General features: G+C 41.2%; 1 protein-coding gene and 1 long non-coding RNA gene across 2 annotated transcripts in view; one reads left to right on the forward strand and one right to left on the reverse strand.

Annotated features, from left to right (window-relative positions):
- Positions 1–820: 820 nt before the first annotated feature.
- LOC141437085 (uncharacterized) lies at positions 821–1,675 on the reverse strand. The gene is made up of 2 exons (XR_012452363.1): positions 1,310–1,675; positions 821–1,215 (listed from the first exon to the last, which is right to left on the reverse strand). It is a non-coding gene; the product is annotated as an uncharacterized lncRNA (long non-coding RNA).
- Positions 1,676–1,776: 101 nt separating this feature from the next.
- The window catches only part of LOC141437071 (ATP-dependent RNA helicase DDX42), a 56,568-nt gene continuing 42,548 nt past the window's right edge, over positions 1,777–15,796 (forward strand). Inside the window, exons 1-4 of the mRNA XM_074100284.1 lie at positions 1,777–2,251; positions 3,293–3,386; positions 3,781–3,947; positions 5,284–5,524. Coding sequence (XP_073956385.1) covers positions 2,004–2,251; positions 3,293–3,386; positions 3,781–3,947; positions 5,284–5,524 — 750 coding nt within the window. The 5' untranslated portion in view covers positions 1,777–2,003. The remainder of the gene's footprint in view (positions 2,252–3,292; positions 3,387–3,780; positions 3,948–5,283; positions 5,525–15,796) is intronic.

Consider the following 15,796-nt stretch of genomic DNA (forward strand, 5'->3'; position numbering starts at 1 on the left):
GTCTATAATTTTCAGGCAAAGTATACCAGCAGCAATTCATAATGTATAACAAAATTCAAATGAAACTTGCTGTTTACCTATTTGTTATAGAAACAAAGCCTTTTGTAGATTCAGGTGGCTCAGGCCTGAAATATCCGTTTTCCTAAAATGTATTTTTCGCAAAATGTCTGCTTTTCAGAATGTCAACACGTCTTTTGCATAATGTCAGCTTCTCAAAATGTCAGCTATTTAAAATTGCCTGTCTCCAAGAATGACAGTTTTTGTATAATGTTCGCTTTTCAGAAAAGTCTTATTCCCAAAATGTCTCCAATCATGGTCTTCAAATTTCATCTAAACGTCATTATTCATTAAAGTGGTCTTGAATGCCAGTAATTTTATATTAGTTATAGATATTTATGTTATCAAAGAGTAAGTATGCAAACAATAAAATTAAACCTTTACATTTAGAACATTGATTTGAAAATAAAGCCGACATTATGGGAAAACAAACATAACAAGACTATATAGCCTATTTAAAAAAGTGAACATAACGGGAAAGCAGAAATTATGGTAATGCTAATATTATAGGAATGTAAACATTATGAATAGACGACTTCCTGAGATTGTACACATTTTAAATAGCAGACATTTTGAGAAAGTTGACAAAATAGAAGTGCTAACATTGTGAAAAGGCAGACGTTTTGACAATTGTACATTTTAGGAAAACAGACATTTCAGGCCTGAGCCATTCAGGTACTTAACAGAGAGTGACTAAAATGCAGGTGTTTCTTTCTTCCACATACAAGGGGTTTTGGACAATAGGCAATATTAAAAACAAGTGTTTTCAATAAACTTGTATTAATTAATGTTTTCAAATAATAATCTGGATACAAAAATAAACTCCATCTATTGCAATGGTAACAAGCTACGCTTAGAGCTACATTATCAATGAATAATTAACATACTGATTAACATATGATGAACTCATGAAGGTTATTGCCATTTTGTTTACCATGCAAAGTGACAGCACTTGTTGGTACCTAGTTGTAAAAAAATATTCACACAAATAGACAGTATCACTATTGTTGGATCCCAGTCTTCATTTTTCTTTCCATTATACTTAAGGCAGTAAAATTTCATTTGGACAATGAAATCTCATTTGCACCACACAATATTAATACTTATTCGAGAAGTTTGGTGTACTTTTGCAGGGGTCATCTCAGGTGACAATATTTTCTGCAAATAAAATAGAAAAACAATTCAAACATCAGCTAATTAGTATTAGAAGTAGTTTAAGAACCGGTTATAATCACTTTAAATTGCTACTCACATAATTGCGTTACATGAATTCGTTTCTCGCTTTCTGTCTCGCGTAATTACCCAAACATGCGAGGATACCGATTACAGCTATTCCGATACCTAGAACCGTGGCCAAAAAGTCCCCAAAGTCGTAACCTGACGAAGCTTCAGCACTATTAACGGCAAGCAGCGCAAATATCAATACGCACAATTTCAAATACATTTTGTAAGCGTTAAATCACGATAAATTCTAATTTGTTGCTGATGGGATGCGATGCGATATGACGATATTGACGATGAAATCTTTGTTTTTTTTTTTATTGAATGAAATGACAAAATCGGGTACATCATTCATTCACATTGATAACAACTTTATTCTTGATTTAGGGCGTTTTTAACAGTGACTAGATGAATTGATTTCAAGCACGGAGCTTACACGATCTTTCATTGACTAAAATTTCTGTTTAATTTGGCAACATTTTATATAAGACGTCAAATTGTATACATTCGTTGAGTGTACATTAATTTTATGTTAACAAAATCGTTCCCAAAATAGTTGTAAATTAACTCACGAGTTCGTCTCATGTTCATGAATTGACGTTTCCTTGATTGTTTTTATCACAACTGTTGTTTGTAAGCGTCTGTGGACGACAAGCTAGCTAACCTTATAAGTGTTATGAGAATACTTGTTTCGTTCGTTGTGTCGTGTGTTTTAGTGGTTTAAAATGAGTTATAATTCGGGTGGAAGCGGTAGCAAGGGGTTCGGGTTCGCGGGGTTCGCGATGCCGAAGCGGAACCCGTCGAACGTGTCGCTCCACGCCGTTCCTCCACCGTCCTCGCAGATGAACGCCGTACCGCCGCCAAACTCGGGGCTCTCGAAACAGGGCTATTCCACGATGACTGCAATTACGCAGAATGCAGTCACGGGCAACTGGGGCACTTTGGGGAAGAAACGGTCGAAGACGGAGGATGAGTGAGTTTGCATTTGGTTGATATTACTACGGCTTGTTTGTATTCACTGACAAATTACAACACTGTCCTAAAATTCTGCATCATTTGACTGAAGAATAAAAAGCTTGAATTGTGGAAAAGTCTTGTGCTCTAAAACTAACAATGTTTTTTTTTTTTAAATCATAATACTAATACTGCATTAACATTGTCCTTAAAAGTTTAGTAAGGTATTTCTAAAATAGTTCTTTGACTTCAAATTAATGTTTTTATTTTATAAAACAATAATTTCTGATTAAAAAATAGATGATAATAATTGCCATAGGTAACATTGGATAAAAACTGCTAAAAATCATTTTTCTGCACCTTTTTAATTTTTAACTAAATTTTATATTTACTTTAGTCACCAATGGTTGCTAACATGGGTAGCTGCCCCCCCTGGATTTTGTTTACCTCCCTACTCACTATCTACTGTTGTTGATAATTATGTTTATTTATTTGACTGGGTGCTTATAAAATTTGATTTGCCCCCCCCCCCCCCCTGGCCCAGAACCTTTGTACGCCCATGGTTATTAATACACTTTCTGTAAAACAGCTGATAGCAGAGGCTTAAAGTTTAGAATTTTAAGATGCATAATTTTATGATTGGTATTTGGAGTCTTTTTGTATTTTTTATTTCAACTCCAAATTTGATACTTTATTGCTGGTCTCTTTTTCTGGTTTTTCTGTGCATCCATGTCTCAGTTTGTATTTTCAATATGCATAATTTTGTTTGACTGCATGCCTGATTTTAGAATGAGCTAGACCGGACTTTCCCAAAGTGTTGATACACCCTTGTAGGTGCTGGAGGCCTAGAGGGGGTAAGGGGTAAGGGGGCCAGAAAAAATCTTCACCTTTGTGCCTTCATTATGCAAGACTAATATGTTTACAAAATAACTGTTTTTTAAAGTGAGTGAAGACGAAATAAATTTGGGAACCTCTAGAGTGGGCGGCAGCAAACTCTATTGCCAACTAGGAACTCTGGAACTAAGAAGATTTTTTTTTTCACATTCATATTTTTCTGTAGGTATTTTGACGAGGATGATGAGCCCCCCACCCCTGCACTGGCATACATTCCTGCACCAGGCAGCCCCACATATGAGGCTGCTGCCAAAGCCAAAGTAAGTACAATTAACTAGGTATGCATGTCAACTTGGATCCACATAATGTCAGTGTCAAGTCACATGCTGAGTGGAATCCTTTTTTTCATAACATATCTTGATGATTATTTGAATATTTATTAGTACCTATTCATTATGTTACTTATGAAATAAATAATTCTTATTCTTATTCTTAAAAATCGAGAGTTCTCTAATGAGGTCACATGCAGGAAACAGCTAGTTTAGGAAGTAAGAAAGATACATATTATTTATTTATTTATTTTATTTGTGACTAACTAACACAGCATGACTGTAGGACACCAATCACTGAGTAAGACAGAAAAATAATTACATAAAACACGAAAACAAGAAGTTGTCAACAAATTTAATATGAAATCAACCTGCTTGTCTCCAGCAAGCGGAGGATGAGGAAGAAGACCCCCTTGACGCTTTCATGGCGGGCCTGGAGCAGCAGGCGGCTAAGGATCTGGTCACCAGCAAGGAGAACGCGTCCAGGAGCGCCGCCGGCCGCGGCACCCGCGGAGACATCGACGAAATGGACGATGAAGAAAGCTATTACAAGTTAGACTTCATATGATTTGAAAGAAAATTGGTTTCAGCATGTTTTAATGGCTAACATGTCAAAGTCAAAGTCAAAATATCTTTATTCAATTTAGGCAATATAACAAGCACTTATGTTGCTGGCAAAGATGGCGCCCAAAGTTCTTTAACTTTATTCAAATGGGATACATATAAAATTCTATCTCAGGGTAAAAAAAAAACATTAGATGCAGGTTATTTTTATTGTATTGGTATGGAAATTCGCAAAACATATTTTTCCTATATGAAACTATTATTTAAGTTAGCTATTAGATTTATTATTTAGTAGTTTATATTCTTAAATAAATTTTGCGTAAAAAAAAAAAAAAATATGAAACTAAATGGGATATATGATAATGATACATATGTTGGCGGCCAATCGTAAAATCGATATCACGATGTGCCTCAGAAACAAAACGGCCGATTGATTGGAGCAACGCATTCGTCGATATTCCTAGTTCTATATCGGGCACATCGTGATATGGCGAAAAAAAGAAAAATTTAGGTACGCCAAGCGAAGCGAAGAGTAGTTAGTATGAATTGTGACTACAACGCACGAGCCGAGCGAGCGAAGCGAGCGTGCCGTGGCATCGGCCGGCGAAGTGCCCGAACCGATATGGCGGCGTTTCATTATCCATCCCAGCCTATATACGTCCCACTGCTGGGCAGAGGCCTCCTCTCAGAACAAGAAGCGTTTCATTATATGCCTAAGTATTTCATGATCTGCCTAAACTGGCCAAAATATGAAATGGTGGCTTGTCATTCATGATATGCCTAGGAATTTCATGATCTGGCGGATCGGCTGCCGACATATATATGATGGGTTGGGGATGTCCCCTATAGACTCTGCCAGTTTCATGGTCATAGGTACAGTCAACCAATTTGATTCCTAGGCCAACACAGAACCTTGTCATGGTGACATTTTACGTCATCCAATAAGAATTTCTATAGGGTTTATAGTATAAAGTAAACAAACCAAAATTATTTACTATGGCAAGGTTCAAGGTATGGGTAGGTGGTAAAACAATATTTTCCAAAATTTTCAGCAAGCTTTAGCAGAACTTACAGATTTTTCAGTAATTCCGATGTTTTTTCAGCAACTACTTGTGGTAAAGTACCAATTTCCACATTAGTGGCAATATGATAGATTTTATAATATTTTTGATTAATAATCATAAAAATAGCTGTCCACATTGCGTTAGATAACTAGCAAGGCATCCATAATCTGTTAAATTTCGTTCTAATTTTGGATTACCTAGATAAAATTATAAATTTGTTTATAAAAAAATATATATATTTATTATTTATGTTTTTCAAGATACATGGAAGACAATCCTCTAAACAACGCAGACGACGGCTCCGACGTGGAGATAGAATATGACGGGGATGGCAACCCCATCCCGCCGCCGAAGAAGAAGTTCATCGACCCCCTGCCGCCCATAGACCACTCCGAGATAGAGTATGAGCCGTTCGAGAAGAACTTTTACACGCCGCACGAGGATATAGAGCGGCTGGATCATCATCAGGTCGAGGAGTTGAAGAAGACGCTGGGGATTAAGGTGAGATGTTTGTTGCGGAATGAGGGCTATCTTTTTTGTCTCACTAGATGGCGCACTGTTGCGTGAGGTTTTTAATTATGGCTTTCAAAGTCTGTTATTACGGGCGTGAAAACAAAGTTTAGATTAAAATAGACCCGTTTTACCCCCGTAGGGTATAAAACGGAGATTTAGGTTTCAGCCGTAGCTTGAACCACATTGAGATTACCCCTTCGATATTCGTTGTTTTTTCCTTATCTGTGGTAATGTTAGAGCGAGATACACTGTTCTTTTTACCTGTCTCTTTCTCTCAAGCTCGGGCAGCGCGCGGTGGAAGCCATTTTGTTTTCCAGTACTCACCTTAAGCCGGCAAGGCAATTAAGGGGTGGTTCAAGCTACGGCTGAAACCTAAATCTCCGTTTTATACCCTACGGGGGTAAAACGGGTCTATTTAGGTGTTCGAGCCTACGCTTGAACCACATTGAGACGTGTTTACTATCTGCCGGCGCTGCCCAAGCGTACTGTGAGAAAAACAAGGGTTTCCGTTTAAGTGCAATTTATGCAAAGAAACAATTTTAAATTCGTTATATTCATTTTCCATTCAACTAATAACATGCTATAATCTCTTTCCCCTTAATCTCTTAATGTTAATATCACAATATTCATTGAGATCAAGTTTATTTTCTGAACACAATAATCAAATGACATTAAATTTCCCTGAATCACCTTGTTAATCACCTTGATATTAAAATTAGTGTAATAGATAATAATTTTCCTCAGGTAGGGCTAAACATTTCAAATAACAAATTTGAGCTTGATTTGCTACCAATTCGAACTTCCTGGAAGTAATGATTAATGAAAGTGTTTCTTGATTTCCAATTTCCCCTGGCCAGTACTTCGTCTATATTATAACGATTGCTCGTCCAATTGCTCGTTGCCACTACGGCCCTGAAGCTTCCCGCTGATGCTGAAATACCCGCTTCTTTAAAAGCGTCCTTATCCAGCCCGCAATTACTGTTCTAGAAGCATTTTTAGCGGTTCCTCTTGTAGTGATAAACAGATTTAAGAGGTTACTTGGTCTTCGTCTTTCAGCTGATACGTAAATGAGTTTCTTGACCCAATACACTAAATCTAAGCGCCTTTCAGAGCGCTCCGAAGTGCATTTCAGTAACCAGCCCGACTGCCTGTAAGAAGAGGAGTCTGTTTTGGATCCAAACTTTGGCCAAAACACAATTCTTCCTGGCTTCTCTTCAAATGCCCCATTTTCCAAAGATAAAAGCGTTAGATCGTGGACTCTTCTGCCCGTAGCTAGTAGCAGCAAAACGCAAGTATGCCTCGCCACTGCGAAGAGACTACTTTCATCTACGTCGTATCTCTTTAGGAAACTCAATAAATCTTCTATGCACCATGTTATGCATCTTTTGACCGGCGGATCCCCTGCAATTATACCTTTCAAAATTCTCTTAATTAGTGGGTGACCCGATAGTTCTTTTGCCTGGAGAGGGTTGCTGAAGTTAGCTACTACCGACTTATGCAAAGCGATTGTTTTTGCTCTCAGGTTAAGCACTGTGTGGAGATAACATAAATAATCGGCTAGATGTCGGGCGCTGGGATTATTCACCGATGTGTTTGTAGTTTTAGCCCAGTCACACCACCTTTTCCAAATCGGCCTATATGTCTTGAGCGTAGATTTTCTCCACGAACACTCTAGCAGGTCAATTTTTTCTTGAGGCCATCCGCTTACTTGTTCTGCCCAGCCTGAACCATCCAAACCCCCAATCTCAGGTTTTCTACTCCTGGGGGAGGCAAGTCTGTGCGGAGATCCTTTAGGTGATCCTTCAGATTCGGAATTTGGAAAGGGGGACCTTGAGCCAACCGGCAAAGTTCCGGTTCCCAGAAAGCGTTGTCCCAAAGTGGCGTCACTAGAAGAAATCGACCCTTGGCTTTCTGCAGGTGACTGAGGACTCGCGGTATGATCGCTGGCGGAGGAAAAATCCACCCTAGGTCGTAGCACCATGTCCTGCTGAATGCATCCGTAAATAGGCTGTCCTTGTCGGTTGCATCTTCGCTGACGTACAGGGGAACTACTGCTGATCTTTTCGAGGCGAATAAATCTATTTGTGGTTTTCCAAACTTTTGAAATATCTTCGCTAGAATCCGGCGACTGAGGTGCCATTCGGGCAGCGCTTTCTGTCTGGACAGTCCGTCCGCTATCCATTGTAAGCCCAGGAATGTGCCGGGCAGTTAGGTGACATTTCATGCGTTGGCAAAGTACCAATATCTTCTCCGCCGCTTCTAGCAACTTCAGGGACTTGGTGCCCCCCTGCTTCTCGATATAAGCGACCGTTGTGCGGTTGTCCGACTGGAGCATGATTGTTTTGCCTTGTAGCTCGGATCCTAAACGACTCAGTACTTCGTACACTGTCCAGAGCTCTTTTACATTGCTGTGCCAATTCTTCTGTGATGGTGTCCATCTTCCCCACATGTGACGCCCGTTCACAATCGCTCCCCAGCCCCCTTCCGCAGCATCCGTAGTTATGAAAATTGACGGGTCCGCATGATGAATTGCGGTGCTTTTGTGAGCGTTCTCCCACCACCATATTAGTCTTGGTATTATAACTTCTGGTATCCTGAATTTCGTGTGTGGATCTCTCCTCGAGAGGTGGCGAAGGGCTCTCTGCAGGAAGCGACAATGTAAGCGTCCTAGGGGTATTACAGCTGCTGCAAATTCCAGCTTGCCTAAGAAGACTTTCGCATCGTGCCAACTCCAAAGCCTTTCCTCTAGAAGCTTGGATATACACTTCCGTAGCTGGGTCACTTTCACTCCTGACAGGCTTTTCGCATTGATTTCTGAATCCCACGTGATCCCCAAGTATTCTAGATTCATCGACGCCTTTTTCGATGTTTTTTCGGGATTTATATGCCAGCCCAGGTTTCGGAGAAATGTCAGGGCACATTGTACCTGTCGCTCGAGGACTACAGAGTTCTCGTGCATGAAGAGGAAGTCGTCTAGATAGACAATTACCCGTAAGCCCTTCCGTCTTAGTTGTTGTGCTATCCAGTTCGTGATCATCGCGAACGCCGAGGGGGCGCTCGCTAGGCCAAAGGGTAGACACGTCATCTCGTACACGTGACCTTGATATGCCATCGAGAGGAAGCGACGATGACTTGGATGTATTGGGATGTGAAAATACGCTTGTGAAATGTCCACTTTCATCATGAAGTCTTTTATTCTTAGATGACGAGGTATTTGCAAATGGTTCACCAGGTGAAATTTTGGTGTAAGCACGTATTCGTTCAGCCTCTTTAGGTTGAATATTGGCCTGTAAGTATTGTCTGATTTCTTCCTTAGAAAGAAGGTTGATAGAAAGCCCCTTGCTTGGAGACTTTTCCTGAGGGCACCCGATTCCAGCAGATTTCTTATCTCGAGGTCCATCTGGGGAGAGGCTGGAGTTGTGAACCTGAAAGAGTTCTTCCTCAATCCTTCCAATGGCGGTTTTTTCCCAAATGGTATTCTGTATCCCTTGATGATCTTCTGAATGCTGGTCGGTGCCCCCTCCCACTGTCTCGCATATTTTGCGAGACGACCTGCTTGAAAAACGTCACTTCCGGGCTGCCCACTTCTTTTCCTGCGGAGCAGTGAAATAGGGCTTAGCTGGTTTTCTTGAGGAGGAACTTCCTTCCTTTTTTGGTCTTTGGCCACTTTTTCCCTGTGTTGGGTCGCGGTCGCGATATTGTTGAGTGGGTTGGCGAAATGGACGAGCCGGTGGCCGATTCTCTTTCGTGGCCAGCTTCGTACTCGCCGATGTTGCCCGTTTCGCGGGAAAAATTTTGTGTAAGCCACCTTGCTCTTTAACTACGTCCGTTAGCATTTTCTCTTCAAACAGATGTGTTTCAGAGGGCGGAATTTCATGTATGATCTGTTTGATTACCTTGTTGCGTGGAGTGAATGCTTTCCGCCTCAGCCTTATCACTTCTGTCCTTTTCCCGCATACGTATTGCAGGAGATCGGTGGAGTTCTTTTTGAATTTTGATTCCGGGCCCAGATATTCCTTTTTAACTTTCTTCCTCACGTCCTTAGGAAGACTCGCCAGAATTTCCTCGAAGATTAATCTTTGCTGTATAAGACCGTTTGTGATTGCCCCCAGGGTGCCATCGAAGGACTCTAACGTTTCAGCAAATTTCCATTTTGGAGCGACTCCTGCTAAAACGGTGTTTGTCTTCAGGGCACAAAAGGCTGGTGTCGCCTGAAAAAGTTTCCGGTCTCTCCATATCTTAAATTAGCCCATCCTGACTGACCTAGTCTTTGGCATTCGATACCATACTTGAGTGCCTTAGGGTCAGCCTTTCTAATTTTAGGCTCTTGCTCTGTAGTCTTAGGCATAAAGTCATAGGTATCGTCATCCTCCGACGATTCGCTTTCATGTACTGGCGAATTCTTTTCTGATACGAAACTTTCCCTCGGTTCATCAGAGACCATGCTGTCCGCAAAGGAAGAATCTAAATCCATTGCCACGTTATTCTGCTTCTGTCCCTTTAATGCTTTGATCTCTTCTTGCTGTTCCACTTGCGCTGCGCAAAACTTATTCATCAGCGCCATCTGTTGGCTAAGAATAGACGCCAATAGATGACCACTGCTGTCCTGAGATAGTGGAGTAGGAGTAGTAGGACGTGGCGTAGCCTGGATATTCGTCGACTTCGAATTAGGGGTTGCCGAACTCTGAGAGCCCCCTGCCTCTGGTGACTTTGGAGAATCTGTACGGAGTTCAGACGTCACACTTGACCTCTTTGTCAGTTTTGGGCGTACCGTTTTAACTGCATTCATAAAAGCATCATAATCTGGCTCGTGTATTTGTGCCATTATTGAATGTGGCGCATATAATAGGGCTCTTCCTAAGGGCCACTTCATTAAAGAGGCTCTAATGGCCCTATAACGCCTCTCCGAAAGAGAGGTGGCTCCCGGGTCGAAAGCCCGTGCTAAATCCGATGTCGGTACAGCAAACCTCATTTTTGAATCCACTTTGTCTGGTATATCTTGACCCCCAAACAGCTCATCCATGGTATAGTGTATCACTTTCCAGTCTCGCCAGTTCTGGGGGAAATTCTCGTCTAGCGACCTCAGAATACTCCGTAAAGCACTCTCCTCTCGTTCCGGTACCGGCGAGTCCGCCAGGTACCCCATTGTGGTCGCAGTTGGCATGATCTGAAATGCATAATGATGTTTTGGAACGAGGCCCAAGTGTGACATTTTTTGGAACGCACCTCATGTACCATAGACTATATTCGAGGCGACAACGACCACGTGTGCGTGTGCATCTGTATCCCTTAGTAGTCTGTGGTCAAACCGCAGACGACAATCGAGACGACACCGTCGTACGACTCTACTCTGTTATATTTTTACGTCGTCGACAGCGGGATACGACGACATGTCGTCAGTAACATGTCATTATGTCGACCATTGAGGCGACCCTTGGTGCGACGTCGACACAATGGCCTTTGTCGTCTTATGGGTACGACAAAATGTCGTCAGTCATTGTCGTATGACAACTGTGCGTCAAAGTATTTTGAGGCGACATTTGGTGCGACGTCGACACGTGGTCTTTGTCGTCTTATGGACTCAACTCTACGAGTTGTAGTATAGGCAAAATCGCCTTAAGCTGGTCCGAAAGGAGCCGAGCATGATGGTTTTCCCGACCCGAAGTACAGCGCTTCGTACAGGTATTTGAGATTGAACCCAACCTACGCGGGCGCTATAGTGTACAACATCATGGAATTTGAGATTTAGTTCTACTCACGTTGTTCTATCATAAAGCCCAGAGGGGTTGTATCTAGTTGCATTCGGGTCCTTCGGTAAACCAAAGATTATATTTGTAACACTGTAGATGTCTGCACGTAACGAATATCGAAAGCGTACTGGAAAACAAAATGGCTTCCACCGCGCGCTGCCCGAGCTTGAGAGAAAGAGACAGGTAAAAAGAACAGTGTGTCTCGCTCTAACATTACCACAGATAAGGAAAAAACAACGAATATCGAAGGGGTAATCTCAATGTGGTTCAAGCGTAGGCTCGAACACCTAAATTAATATTTATAACACCTTAAAACGTACCATAAAAATATCGAGGCATGCCACAGTGTTGCATAGTTCCCCCGTTTTGTTCGGAAAAAAGGGAGGACAAAGGTTTCCCAAAGACAAAACTCTCTCAAAACACAACATTCAATTGCCCCGTGTCAAGGGCAGACCCTTGAGGGAGGTTTGACCTTAAAGGAGGCCTAGTAAGTTATTTTTTGAGTAAAACAATAAGACTTTTTAACAATTTTTTAATTAATATTGAACACAAAAAATAACAGGCCTAATTTGACAAAATAAAAGTAAAAGTATTACGGAATCTCAGGTAGTGAGTTCAAGAGATTTTATTGAGAGGTGGTTCTGATTATTCGGTCTCACTGGCCTACACTTCCCTGGAGTCGGAGAGAAGAACCCGGAGCGAAGAGGCTGGCCACAGCAGGGGGCCTGGTCCAGCTGAGTGGTCGTCGGTGCGAGGTCAAAAGGGGCCTTAGGGCGGCAGGACGAGCAGCCTGGACAAGTGTTCCACGCAGGAGCGATCAGGGTCTTGGACGAGCCAGGAAGGATGTGCAGTACTCCGGAAGTTAAGGCCGTCAGGGCTTAGTGTCAGGTTAAAGGAGCCGCCTGAGCCGTGAGAATTGTAGCCGAACGGAGCTTTGAAGTTTTGTACGAAGGTTGTAAGCCGTACAAAGGTTGTAAGCCGTACGGAAGGTGCCCTGTAAATTAGGTGGTGTCAGTTGTGGTCCAGTGCTAGATTGTTTGCCAGTCACTCCTCTGCAGCGATGCCCCAACTCTTAGGGCGAGCTGAATTGCAGTGAGTGGCAAGGACAATCATACGGAGTTACAGGCAGGCAAAGGAAAGTGATTCTAGTTTTATATAATTATTTTTAAAAAAACAAAGGTAAAAATAAATAGCCTAAGTGACCGTTAAAATTTGAAATACAACAGTTCACTAAATAACCGTTAGAGGATTACATTTGAAATTAAACGTTACTTAGCTGAGTTTGAATTTATTTTAACACCGGTAAGCATCCGTTGCATAAAAGTAATAAGCATTAACATAGTTCTGAGTTTATAACAACGGATGAGAGAATTAACAAGTGTTAAAATATTAAGTATAAGAAATGTTTGAAATAAAAGATTCCCTGGCCAGGGGAAGCCTTCAGTTCAATTACACAAAGTTAAATTATAAAGAAAATAATTATAATAAAATACACAGAAAAACACAAGAGTTAAATATCGGAGAACTTACCAAGTCTGGGCGTATGGAGCTTTCGAGGGAGCTGTTTAGTGTAGTCTGAGCTGTTGAATGTGTGTTTTACAGCTGTGCTTCAGCTTTTAAGGGCGAGAATATTACAGTTAGAATTCCCCCGGTCACAGCTGATCGACAGCACCCCTTGGCCGACAAAAACGGTCAAGGGTGAGTTGATTATAGATATATTTAGTCGTACAAACTCGTGTAGTAAATGAGTGTAATAAAATGCCTACTTTTATAAAATAAATAAGTAAATAATAAATAATATTAAATACATATTATTACGTAAATAAATGAAGTCAAGAGAAAACTACGGTGGCGACCTCTAGAGTTCGTCCGTCATTCTGCTCAGAGATCCCTTATTGAAGTAAGCGCCATCTAGCTTACACTGAGCTAACTAAGATGTCAGCGATCGCCTATGTGCATTGTGACAGTACGCCCGTCCCTCCAAAGAAATTTGAGCCTCATAGCAAATTTCGATAAAAAAAATACACTATGACATAACGCTTACATACGTCGTCTCTCATACTATGATCATACTTCTACTCTCATGGCGGGTCAAACAACAACAGAGGCTTGTTGACCCTTATGTCAAAGGAATAAAATGTGTTAATGGAAGGTGGACGTTGTATGCTTCATAAAAATATATTATAGACATTAATTAAATCTGTGATTGAAATTACCATCCGTTCCAATCATTAGAGTTTTGAATTACAGAGGCTAAGGGCATATTTTACGTGTTACCAACCGCACGGGTTCCGTAATTCAAATTTTAAAATACTTTTTAACGAGTTGCAAGTTCTCGGGTAAAGGCTTAAGGACAGATCAATTAATATTATAATAATGAGTGGCGGACCGCGACAAATGATTATACTTAGTTTAGCGTGTACAAGTAATATGTACGCGCTATAGATTTAAAGAAATATAGTGCAAAAGGGTGCAGGTCCGCGCGGAGGCGGCGCGCTAAAATGACTTGATTCTATAAATAGAACCGTGCGTCTAAGTGATAAGGGAGTGTGATAAGACAAAAATTAAATTAATACGCGTGCGCATTCGCCGGTGCTAAATGGAGACTGATGTGACGGCGCGCGACAGCTGATCGCCCGTCCAGATGCATTATGTAATTAGTACCTACATTGATAAGGAAGCAAGTAATGCATTATTTATTTAATGTGCGCAGACGCTACCTGCCGCCCGGTGTAATTTTAAATCTTTAATATGCCATGCACCTAAATCGTTACCAGAAAGATCCTGTAGTTCGAAAACGAGTGGAGATCTTTTTTTAGTTATTTTACACTTAACGAACTTTGGTGCAAGTTTTTTGCTAAAGTATTTAGACTTATCACTTAAGAAATACGTGCGCTTCCAGACCAAGTCTCCCACATTAAATTCAGCCGGTTTTCGGCGTAAGTTGTAACGCGCAATGTTTTTTTGATGTGCGTTATAAAGTGAGTGTTGAACTTTATCAAATATATGGGTCAAGAAACCCATGTTTTGTGCGTAAATATCGCGAGGTAGAAAAAGCATTTCATTCCCCAAATCGTTATCGACGAAGTGTGAACCACAAGTCACTAACTCTCTGCCGTAAACAAGGAAGGAAGGAGTATAACCGGTCACCTCGTTCACAGAATTATTTATAGCGAATTGTACTTTAGGTATGTTGACGTCCCAAGTCCTATGGTCGTCGTTAACAAAGGTGGAGACGCAGGATATAATAGTTTTATTGTAGCGTTCCGTATTATTAATATGTGGACTGTACTTTGCTATTAAAAATTGGTTAGGCACCTTGTATTTATTGAGAAATGTTTTTAGTTCGCGGCTAATTAGTTGTGACGCATTATCCATGTAAATGGTTTGCGGTATTCCGTGAACTAAGAAAATGGAATCTTCTAAATGTTTGACTACGATTGCCGCAGTTGCGTTACGAACCGGGAATAAGAAACAATATTTTTGAAAAATACAAGTAACCACGAGCAAGTAACTATTTTGTTTACGACTAGTGGGCAATGGTCCGACGAAGTCCAAGGCTAGGGCTTGAAAGGGCCTCGAGCACTGTTTAGGCCTTCCCATTTCACCTAGTGTCGCGTGCGTAGGATGTTTATAAGCGATGCAAGTGTCGCAAGAGGAAACGAACTTTGATACGTCTCTATACATGCCTACCCAAAAGTATTTGAGTGCTATACGGTGATAGTTTTTGAAAACGCCTAAGTGTCCGGCTGTTGGTTCTGCATGATTTTCTTTTATAATTTGTTCGCGTAATTCCGCTGGCACAACCTCTTTCCACGCGAACTCATTGTTAAACCTAGTATCTGACTTAGTAAGTCTATATAAGGAATTGTTTACAATTTTATAATTGGGGAAACCTTGCGGGTGTTTACACAGCTATTATACAAGTCTAAGTACCATTTGTCTTGCGAATTGAGATACGAGTTAGCAATAGTTATTGCCGACACCGGCACGGATCTTGATAACGAATCAGGTATTACGTTATCTTTGCCGCGACGATGTAAAATCTCAAAATCGAAAGAAGACAATCTTACGCCCCAACGGCTAGGCGTCCGGTTGGGTTATTAAGAGAAAGGAACCATTTCAAGGATGAATGGTCGGTATAAACTTTGAATGTTTTTCCGTTTTCCAAGTAACAGCGCCAGTGTTCTAAGGCTACTAGTACGGCTAAGGTTTCCCGTTCAGTTACACTATAATTCTTTTCACAGCCTGTTAATGACCTACTCATATAAGCGACGGGTGCTTCCTGGCCGTTTATATTTTGACATAACATACCGCGACGCCATAGTCACTAGCGTCAGTGTTGTACTTCGAACGGTTAAATCAAAGTTGGGACAAGAAAGAACCGGAGTTGTTACGAGGCAGGCTTTAAGTTTTAAAAATGCCTGTTCGGCCTCTGGCGTCCACTGAAATGGGGGGGCTTTCTTTTTATTAGAAGTTTAAAAATATTTAAGGGCCCTGCCAGAGTACT

This window comes from Choristoneura fumiferana, chromosome 17 (genome assembly GCF_025370935.1).
Source record: "Choristoneura fumiferana chromosome 17, NRCan_CFum_1, whole genome shotgun sequence".
Classification (NCBI taxonomy): domain Eukaryota; kingdom Metazoa; phylum Arthropoda; class Insecta; order Lepidoptera; family Tortricidae; genus Choristoneura; species Choristoneura fumiferana.